The 11,371-nt window shown below is 45.5% G+C and overlaps 1 protein-coding gene and 1 pseudogene across 1 annotated transcript; both read left to right on the forward strand.

Moving 5' to 3' along the window:
• The first annotated feature begins 3,148 nt into the window (after nucleotides 1-3,148).
• On the forward strand, nucleotides 3,149-6,202 carry LOC123148528 (V-type proton ATPase subunit E). Its single transcript, XM_044567963.1, has 6 exons — nucleotides 3,149-3,445; nucleotides 3,902-4,002; nucleotides 4,216-4,372; nucleotides 5,013-5,209; nucleotides 5,317-5,416; nucleotides 5,841-6,202. Exons 1-6 carry the CDS (start codon nucleotides 3,344-3,346, stop codon nucleotides 5,874-5,876), a joined length of 693 nt encoding a protein of 230 aa, XP_044423898.1. The 5' UTR covers nucleotides 3,149-3,343; the 3' UTR covers nucleotides 5,877-6,202.
• A 3,773-nt stretch (nucleotides 6,203-9,975) lies between these two features.
• The window catches only part of LOC123148526 (uncharacterized), a 33,648-nt pseudogene continuing 32,252 nt past the window's right edge, over nucleotides 9,976-11,371 (forward strand).

Genomic DNA, 11,371 nt, shown 5'->3' on the forward strand with positions numbered 1-11,371 from the left:
ACTGCAGGTAAAAGTGGTTTGGAAAACTAAAGATTTGATATGATGTCATCCAATGCGTGACAAAACATCACTTTAACGTGGCGGTGGATTCACTCATATGTCAATATCATCCAACCAAGTGCTTACTTAGTGCTCACGCAGATGAGTACCATGCTAGCTGCTTACGTGTAATGATAGATTGATATCCACATACCGTTTCTACTGCCTCAACCTGCGGTCTCCCTCAGGAATTTCAAAAACAAAACAAAAACCTCAACCAACGTTTAAGAGTTTCACAACCAAACAACCAGAAAGTAAACATAGTGTCATGGACCAATTACAAACTGTCTCCAGCATTTAAGAGTTTCACAACCAAGCAACCAGAAAGTACGCGCTAACAAGTTTACGCATGACCAGTCAGAACGGCACGACCCAAGAGAAAGCTATGAGCCCCCAGCGAGATGAGAGCACACAGGTCTGTCAAATTCTGGGAACCGACCCACCGGCCAAACTTTACAAAAAGAACTCTCTCGCAAGCACTTGGTGAAGGACAACAAGGTCTTCATACAGGAAAATGTAGTGAACGCCCTTTCACTTTGCTTCTCCAGAAGTAAAATCGTGCAGCTCAAAGTATACCTATCAACCAAGAGTAGGAAGCCAGTAAGTATCACCATGCTTTACAGATAAAATAAGTATATCATGAACTGAAAATCACAACAGCAGTACCTACAGCCACGAGTGCCACGACCATACCACATTTCACAAGAACACTAAGGTACCCCATACCCCAGAACCCCACACACATGCACACTCTATTTCTCTTGTGCTTTGGCATCCCCGAAACAATCCTAGCTTCAATCACGCATCAGTTTTCTACAGTTTCATCAACCAATGAGTTTTCTACAATTCATCAACCAAATGATAGTTCTCTCCTATTTTGGCTCTTAATATCTAAAAACTTGGAGAACAGTTGCACATAGCTAATCATATTAAGCATAGTTAACTAATTACTAAAACATAAACATTACTATTTTTAAGGCCGAGTACCAAATCATTGAGAACTAGGAAGGATTTATCTAGAGCACAAAAAAAGATCCACTCTATACTTCAACAGCTGCATTCTACAACAATCATTTCGACCATATATGTTTCATAGATATTACATGGCTGAAAGCCTGAAGCCCTACTGGATCAAGCGAATGAATCAAGAAATGATCAATAGACCTAATCGGCAAAGAACCACCATAAGTTCGATCCTAAACTATACACTAGATATAATCTATTTGATGAAGGCAAAGTCTAGCAAAATGATGCAACGCATATATGCAGTTACCACCAACCTGCCAGTATTCTATCTGCGGTAAGCAGAGCATCAGAACTTACGAAGTTACTTGTGCTTAACAAAAAAGAACAGCTTGCCCTAGAAATAGGCAGAACATTAAGTTCAAGCAGAAAACAATCACAACAGGGGGATGTCCACGGGGAGCTAGGCAGCTAGCCGTTTATTGTCTGACAATATCTGACTGACAACCAGGTTTCTCACGTGTTGAATACTTTTTCTAACAGATGTTCAGAAGTGAGCAGAATCAAATCAAGTAATTGCGGTCAAAACTCTGAGACTTCTATTATATGGAGTTATTTAACAAAACCAAATAGATGTAAATTATGCCAAAGCAATCAGCAGCAACAATTTCAATCAAGTAAGCCAGTTGGCAGGAAATATGCACAAAGATATTCCAAATTTATCTCTTACTTGACCTACTAAAGAATGAATGAGCGCAGATGTTCCGCATTTAATATAGCACAAAATCTCCATAGCTTCAAGTTCATAGGTTTCTTGCCATTCAAATCTAAGGCCCTGTTCGGGACGGAGGAAAACCGGAGGAAAACCGAAGGAAACTCATTCCTAAGGAATCGCTAGCTTTTAGGCTGTTCGGTACAAAGGAATCTGTCTGTGCCAATCCTCTGGAAAGGTTCTCCTGCCTGCGTTTTCACAAGAAAATAAACATCCACCGAAAGCTCTTGTTTCGCACGGGCCCGAGGCAGCGCAATGAAAAGCTGCTGAGCCATGCACCCATTGGGGCCCATGTTGGGTTGATGTGTACATGTCAGGACCCACATACACAAGGCAGGACTTGAATTTTTATAACCTTTTAAAAATCATAGAGGGGCCCATGTGAACTGATTTTCCTTGGTTTCTTTCCCTACGTTCAGAACGTCAGCTCTGCGCATCTATACAATTTTTCCCTTTCCTATGTTATGCATCTCCGTTCCTTTTCATTTCCTTTGTTTTAGCCAAATCCTGTGTTTTTCTTCCCTTTGTTCCGAACACAGCGTAACAGATGAAAGCTATACACAGGACATAATGGTTCTCTCCTGTTTTGGCTCCTATTAATAGAAACTAGGAAAACTGTTGCAAATTGATAAATAATGCTAACCATAGTCCATTTGTTACTAAAACAGAAATATTACTATCTCTAGAGCCAACTAGCAAAATCATTTAGATCTAAGACTTGGCCAGACCATTAGAAAGAATCACCATCCCAGGGGCACAACAAAGCAATAGATTAGAGAAAACGGTGTGGAGGAGCGGGCATGGGATCACCAACGATGAAGATAGCACTTCAGACTACTGACAGAAATCTACCACCTTAGCAGGTACCCTTATTTCAGGGTCCAAACAAGAAAAGGACTTAGCCAACATGATTAAAAATCCACTAGCCAGTGCTGCAATGAGGACCAAATCGGTTTTCAGTTATTCTCTAACGATGAAGGCATACAGAATATAGTCAGTCTACAATCAGATTTAGAAGTGTGCCAACAGCATTCCTCTTCCAAACTAAGAGAACACAAAAAAAACATGACATGATAGTAATTATCCCATACAAGAAAACAACTTTATTATCCAACAAACAGAAACCAAACTACTCAGCAAGGTTCAGAGTGCACACATGGGCACCTTCTACTTATTAATGACCTCCGATACCAGACCAATCCCATGATGTCTCGCTAAAAAAATAATCAGTATTGATCAATCACTATCACGCAGACGAACTGGACACGTCCGTGAATGTTTGACGGAGCGGATTTCCCAAGTCCGCGTGTAGATGCTCTAATGTCCACACAGACACGAACACCTGCGTGCGTGCAAAACCTCTCCTCTTCGGACCCCAGCCCCAGCGGCCACGTCTTCCGTATAAACAACTGAAAACGAATCACCTCCACGTCAAAGAAGGAAAACGAATCCCCTCTCCACAACGCCACCCGCATCGACAACTCAAAACCCGTCGTCGCCTCCCTGTCACCGACCCCGGCGATCACCGGCGAACAAGGGATCAGTGTACTTCTCTCTCCAAACGCGAAGATGGACGAAGGGAATGTGGCGCAGCAGCTCAAGCAGATGACGGACTTCATCCGCTTGGAAGCCGTTGAGAAGGCATTCGAGATCGAGGCCGCCGCCGCCGAGGTAACTATGGTTTTCCCTTATATTGCGCATCTTTTCTAGATGTCTGGATTGTTTCGGATCTCGGCTGCGATCGGCGAGATCCGCGTCGCGGAGGGTTGGATCTGTTGCATTGCTGCTGGGGTCGCGCACTGGAGCGGACTGGGGCGTGGATCGGGCAGTGGCGTCATCGTAGGGGTCTGTGTTGGGGCTCCATGGCTTACCCGAGTGCTTGCTGGAGTTGTTTGTCTTGCGTTTAATAGCAAGCTCTATTACAAAAGCGCGTGCTAAGAGCCTAAGATACAATGCAAATTCAGAAAAGTGAAAAGCTAGAAATTCAGATATACCTATGTTCCCGTGAATTACTCTGTTTCCTTCATTGAGTTATCCGTTCTTCTGGATAATTAGCATATTTTAGTGTTGTCATGATTTGTGTGATGCCTTTTTGAAACTTGGAACTGATGAATGATAATTTCTCAGGAATTCCAAATCGAGAAACTACAACTGGTGGAAGCTGAAAAGAAGAAGATCAGGCAGGACTATGAAAAGAAAGAGAAACAAGTTGATATCAAGAAGAAAATGTAAAAGTTCTCATTCCCGACTGGTGACTGTGCTGTTTATTTTATTTTATTTTACAAATTGCACACTGGCAAATACTTGCTCCTCATAAGTCATTGATATTATATAATTTTTCACCTTTTTGGCACATGGCCTGCTCATGTGGATATAATGAAAAGTTGAAAACAGAACAGAAGAATAACTCTCTGAAGTTGATTGTGTGTTACATTATGCAGTGAATACTCAATGCAGCTCAATGCTTCCCGAATTGAAGTTCTTCAAGCTCAAGATGATTTAGTAAAGTCCATGATGGATTCAGCACGGAAAGAGCTACTGTACCAAAGCCGAGACCATCAATCTTACAAGAAACTTCTCAGGATACTCATTGTTCAGGTCAGCATAGTGGAATTTGCATCATTTTCTGTAACGTGAATATTAAGCATAAATATTGTTGCAGCCATTGCAAGTAATAGCTCATTTGAATCAACACACATCTCCATATGGGTTGTGAATGCATCCCCTGTTAGGCATGTACAAATGGCTGCCCTCAAAATGAGACACACGGAATTTCAGTAACTAACCGGTTCCCTTAGTGCCGCATCTACCATTTTCAAGCCAATCCCTGGTCACCCTGGGGTGGTAATGAATTTGAGTCGGTTGTTCTGGAATTTAGTCAGCCAAAATCGCAGCACTTGATGTGAAACTTTTTTTTCAAAAAAAAAAAGTGTTCTCTGTCTCCCTGAAGAGTAACATTCTACTTGTTAGAATGGATTTCTAATCGTAATACTCTACTGTGTTTTCAACTTTTTGTATGTGCTAGTTTTCAAAATTTATATATATTCTTTGATTTTACGAACTTTATAGCATAAGTAGGCAATAGTTGCATGCAAAGTACTCGTTGCTGTTGTTCTGGAATCATTGACTTGGACCTGCCTTTTTTTAATAGCCTCCATTTCCATGATTCTTTCATAATCTGAAAATTGAATGTAATTGGTGCTTGAGTATTATCTAACGCATAAAGTTACCTGACCAGAGCTTGCTGCGTCTGAAAGAGTCGGCGGTCATTCTCCGCTGCAGGAAGGAGGATCTTGAGCTTGTTGAGTCGGTCTTGGAATCTGCGAGGAATGAGTATGCGGAAAAGGAAAATGTATATCCGCCTGAAATCATGGTAGACCGCCATGTCTATCTGCAGCCTGCTCCCAGTCATTACAAGGAACATGACCTGTCCTGGTAATACTAGCAATCTTCTGTGGGTAATAAGCCACAAATCCTCATGCTCATTGAATAATAGTGTAGATCTGAATGTCTAAAGCTTACTCTTGTACCTTTTACTTTAGCTCTGGTGGAGTTGTAATGGCTTCTCAAGATGGAAAAATCGTCTTTGAGAACACGTTGGATGCTAGACTAGAAGTGGTTTTCAGAAAGAAGCTGCCAGAGGTATGTACTGTGTTCCTTTTTATTTGGCCTTGTCATTTCTTAAGTGATCCTGTTGAATGTACACAATGGGAAATCATGCAGATAAGTTTAGCATTTTAGTGTATTTGATGTGCCTGTGGTTGGTAGTAAAGCCTTTTTTTTGTGTGGGATAGTAAAACTATCTTGTTGGTGAACATATGCAACTTACAGTTTCCATGTTCCAGCCCTGCAGTTATCCAACACAAATATACCTTTGATCCTTTACTGTATGCTGTTTTCTGAAAGAAAGAAAGGCTCTTGTTGGGCCCATTGTCATGTTCCCCACTTGATCATGGTCGTCTGCCTTTCTGTTGAGCATATTATATGACTGCGTAATTAGCGATATGTCTTCTCTCCTTGCTATCACGATCTGTTAACGTTTGTGTGGCACATGTACCTTTTTCAGATCCGTCAAAGCCTTATTGGGCAGGTAGCTGCATGAACAATTCTTGTAAACAGAACGCTGCACAGTTGCTGCTCGGCTCCTCTTGATGATGATCTTCGAGAAATCATTTTTATGATTCACCAGTAATTTACACAGGCTCACTCTTTTGTCAGGGGGAAAAGCCCTTTGTCACCGATGACTCGAGACTTAATTGCGCCAGGCAAGCATAATAAGATGAACTACGCAGTCATTGGGCGATTTCTCTTAATAAGGCATTGATGTGTGTAGTGATGCCATTTACGTGTACAACGTAATTTGTTACCTTGATGAAATTGGCCTCTTCGATTTTCATATATCTGATTAAGAAGAAGTGTTGACTGACACATCACACAGATAGCACTAGTAGGGGATGTCATCGTTGCCAGGGGTGTACCCTTAGGTGCCCTTTTTCATTCAGTCAAACGAAGTAGTACATTTCTAAAAGTAATATAATTTTTAAAATCTATTTCAAAACTTAGTTTATTTCATTGAACTAGAGAGAGTTTGAGGGTATCCTAAGTATCACCGATTTGTATCCCTAATCATGGCTAAGATAATCCATTTGAAACTATGAATAGGATAAAGCCTTTTGGGTTCAATAATCATGGGGACAGTAAACAGAACACCTAAAATATGGAACGTCTGTTTCCCCATTATAGGTTATTGATTGGAATGCTCTCGTTTGGAGAATTGAAAACCTTAGAATTTTTTTCCTATATATTTTGATTCATAGGATTGAATCCTTTAGGGACTCTTTGAAACAAAGAAATTTTATAAGAATTTTGAAGTATTATAATCCTTAGAAAATTTTCTTATGTCGATCCTTTGGTTGCGTAGGATTGAATCCTATAAGAATTTTCCTAATGAATCATTTGTACGACATTTCATAGGAAATCTAGCATCTACTCAAACCTTTTAGAAAAATTCTTTTTTTTGTGATACAATTAAACAAACTCAAATCGTGTAGGATTTGAATGGGCATCATATTCCTATTCCTGCACTTTTACAATCCTGATAATCAAAAAGACCCTAAGTTTTTTTCCCCTAAAGAACATCCGCACTACATTTCATAAGAAATTCAACATCAGTTCACACCTCTTGAAAAATATCCTTTTGTGATGTAAACAAACATACCAAAATCCTAAAGTAATTGAATGGGCATGGCATTCTAATCCTGTGTATTTTAGAATCCAACGAGTCAAGAGATCTAATGTATGTTTCCTTCATTGTCCAAATATTTGCCCGCCATTTGAGGAACATCGGACAAACACACATTGATCACCTTCTCTTCCCAACAGTGGTCCCTCGCCGCATCGCCCTTCCCCGTGCACTATCATCATGCCAACCTTGTTAGTAATGGCGGTTGATCCTAGTGTAAATGACAACAAAGAGAAAGACTACGAGCTCGTTGAGGGGAGAGAAGAGGGAGGGCGACAAGAATGGGAAAAAGTGAGACACCGAAGGAACATGGAACATAGAATTGTTATGTAGAAATTCAATTCTAACAACAAAAAAACACTCAGTGCTACATAGCGAATTGTTATTGTATTAGAATTGTCTCCTCTTTTTTTCTTGCCACCACGTCGCTATGGCCAACACCCCCATTAGGTATCCCACTAAGCCGAGGGGGTGTTTTATCCCCTGATGGCGATAAGGGATCCACTATCAGATTACATAGCCCGCCCAATTTCTGAAAAACCATCTTGAAAACATATCCTATGCAGCCCGAGATTATAAATACTCAAATCATATTATGAAACACAATTCTAATACAATATATGTTTGCCATGTTGCAAAATCTTAGATTAAAATTCAACCTACATCTAGAGAAACAAAATCGTCAACTCATATTTTGAATAGTAGTTATCAATGTTAGACCACGAATCTGGGCCTCCAACATAGTCAATGTTGGATTTGTTGTTTTTATTTCTCAAGCAATTGTTTCATATCTAGATTCAAATTTCATGTCATTATGTATATTATGTCTAGTATGTCTTAAATTATTTTCAAATATTTTGATAACGTGTAAAGTAAATTTTGAGTAATCATAATCAGCAAGTGTTCATTGGGAGGGATGACAATTGCGAACGTTTTGATGAAAAATTCAGTTGTTGTGAGGATGGCAAAGATGGCAATCTTAGTTCGCAAGCATGACAATTTTCTAACAAAAAGTAGAACTGCAGTCGAGTTGCCATGCTCGCTACGCTCCCTCGTGTCGCCCCGCTTGGGCGACCCGAGGGGCGAAACCCTAGCCCCGCCGTTTCCCTCCCCTCGCAGCCGCATGAGGCAGCTGCCACCGGGCAAGCTTTGGCGCGCTGCTGATGAAGGTGGCGGCGGGGTCCTTGCCGCCCCCTCGCCCGCGGGGGACCTTTGCATCCGGGGCGGCAGCCCCGACCTGTGTGGCATCGCCGGCTCTTCGGCACCAAGTGGCGCGGGCGCAGGTCGGCGTTTCTCGGCCATGCGGGCGGCGAGATCCCCGGAGGATGCAGGCCTGCGCACAACGGCGACTTCGGCTCCGGCTGTGTCAGATCTGGCCGCCTTCACTGCCCTTCTTCTCCAGCGAGCTCCTCCCCCCCAGATCCGACCTGCTTCAACGGGGGGCTCCGGTCTTCTTCGAGTGGGAGTGGGTGACGGGGATACAAGACCGGGGGAAACCCTAGCCAGCCGTGCTAGCGGCGACGCGCGCGGGCACCACTCACCTTCCTGGTGCGCGCCGGTCAGGTCTTGCCCCTACCCCCTTCCCATTTGTCTCCCGGGTGAAATTCTCAACATTGTTGGGCAACGGCGACGCCCATGGCGTCGTGACCTTCTTGAAATGTTGTTTTGGGAGCAAAGATAGGTTATGGGCTTCCTTGTGGAGGTGGAGTGTGTCGGTGGCGGCAGCGTGTCTCCAGCGGCGACGATGTCTCCCTTGGTGTGGGGTCAAGTCGTTTTTGTGCTCTTCGTTGGGCTGCAATGTGTTCCTCCGGTGCCTGTGGGTCTTCCAGGGCGGGAGGGGATAGGGTTCCCCTCCTTCGGTGGTTGCACTTCAGCTCGTCGAGCGAGCCGAAGCTCCCGATTTGGTGTTGGCCATTGTTACTGCCCATTTGTGCATTCTGACTGCTCACCCCCTTTCAAGCCATAACTCTAGCACTTGGCGTTGCTCTGCTCTAGGTGAGTCGCCGTCGGCAGGTTTGGAATGCCTGGTTCTGCCCCAGTGGTTTTCTTCGATGCCATACATCCAGGTTCTAGGGTGAGCATGTCCATCGTTCGATGGTGCGGCGCCTTCGAGCCAGGCGAGGAGGCATATGCCTTCTTTGACGATGGATCTGGATGGATGTGTCTTCTTCAAGCCCAGGTGTTTTGGCAACGGCGTACCTTGCATCGTCGTCGGTTGCCCTCTCCTGAGCCGGTTAACGCTTTCGCCTTGGTTTTCGGCGTGTAAGGGGTCCCTGGCATCTCCAAGCTACATGTTCTATGTCCTTCTTCTAGCTAGTTTGTTGTATGTTCATTGTGAGCTGCTCCTCGACGACCTTTTATCTTTGCCTTTCCTTTTTTTCCTTTCCTTTAGTTCGTGTGTGTGGTTGTAACCTGAAGTTGTAATCCTTGCCGGTTGATGACTTTGTTAATTCAAAGCCGGGTTCTGCTTAAGGCTTTGTTCTAAAAAAAGGCTAACTAAAATTGTCGTGCTCAACCTAACACAAATTGTCATCAACATCATTAACAAATACCATTCCTTCCGGGCAAACGTTCACTGGTCACCGGTGTAAGGGTTGCACCGGATACGTTCGCAGGGAACCTCCAACCTTCTTCTTTTTAATTCAATGCACGGCTCGTATGATAATCATGCGTCGGCGGGCCGGGCCGTGCCAGACACGATTAGGATGGGCCATGTCGTGCCGGACCGGCCAGTTTGGCCAGCTACAAACGCTTGCATCTGTACTGTGTTAAAAAAAAACCATTCCTTCCCGAGCAAACGTTCGCTGGTCATCGGTGAAAGGGTTGCACCATAACTACGGGGGCACCGCCTACGTTCGCCGGCTCGCTCAGCTTTCCCGCCAAAATTTTAGAATCCCTCTCCACAGGCCCACACTAGAAAAAGAAAGAAAATCTGAAGCCCTCACACAGATCTACTGCTCCAACCAAATTCCCCACCCCTCCTCCTCCGCCGCCGCCCCCCACCCATGACGGCCATCGCCGGCGAGCCCCACCGCGTAGTCCTCCTCGTCGACCTCAATCCCCTCCTCCCCTCTCCAAACCCTAGCGCCCCCACTGCCCAGTCCGCTGCCTCCTCTTCCTACCTCGCCGCCGTCCTCCCAACCGCGGCCTCCCTCCTCGCCGCCTCCCCCTCGCCCGCCTCGCTCTCCGCCGCGCGCCTCTTCTTCTCCTCCCTCTCCCCGATCCTCTCCTCCTCCCTCCTCCCCAAGCACCTTCCCTCCGCCCCGACCCCGCTTTCCTTCCACCTCCCCCCGGCCACCCTCGCCTCCCTCCCCCCGCTCCGCCGCCTCGCCCTCCCAGCCTCGCCGCACCCCCGCGTCACTGCCTCCTCCTCCATCGCCAAGTCGCTCCTCCAGCTCGAGCACGACTACTCCTGGGACGCCGAGTCCCAACACGGCCGCCGCCGCCGCGTCTTCGACCGGCCGCCCAATTTGGCGGTTCTCTTCACGGCCGTCTCTGATTTCGAGGAATTCGGGGAGGCCACGGGCTCTGAAAAGAGGTTTCGTGGGGTTTTCGAGCCAGTGAGGGACCGACTTCAATCCAGGGGCATACAGGTGTGCTGGGTTGCCGTTGGTTCCACCGGCGAGGGGATACGGAGGGCGGTGACAGACCTAGGGTGGAGGTTTACGACAGCAGATGCAGTCACGTTGGGGTCGGCGGTTGCCCCGCCAGGGCTCGTCTGGGGAGGTGTTGGATTTGGGTGTGGGGGAGGTGGACGGCGAGGTGAGGTAGTGTTGGAGATCGCCGATGTGAAAGGGAAGCCACTGGTCTGCAAGGGCTGCGAGGTTGAGATTGTTAGCTCCACACCGTCGCAGGTGGGTAGCCATGGTGTGTCCAGGATACATGTGAAGGCGGTGTGTGAGGTGGGGAATTGCGAGCAGTTGATGGGCAGAGATGGCGAGGTTGTTGTGGTACGTGGGTTGCCACATGATAGGAGCAAGGGTGACGGTGAAGGAGCTGTGGACAGGGAGTTTTTCCCACATCGGCTTCTGGAGTTGGTTCTTGCCGATGAGGGCAATTGCCTTCGGGCTGGAATGCCTATTTGGCAGCTCATTCTGGTTTTTCTTCATAGGAAAAATTATTGTGCAAATGGTTTCGATTTCTGATGGAGAGGAGAAGTCTGTAGACGGCCTTCTCGTACCTTTCTCGATGAACTATGCATTACTGCATGTCGACAAGAATGGCACTGATTTAGAACAGGTGGTTGCAAAGAGTCCTGAAACATTGGATAGTTCCATGCCTGATCCACCGAAGGAGCTGAGTGCGAGGTGTTGGTTTTGATCTGACGGCTTAAACAAGCCAGATTAGATCTATTA

Source organism: Triticum aestivum, chromosome 7A (genome assembly GCF_018294505.1).
Source record: "Triticum aestivum cultivar Chinese Spring chromosome 7A, IWGSC CS RefSeq v2.1, whole genome shotgun sequence".
Taxonomy (NCBI): domain Eukaryota; kingdom Viridiplantae; phylum Streptophyta; class Magnoliopsida; order Poales; family Poaceae; genus Triticum; species Triticum aestivum.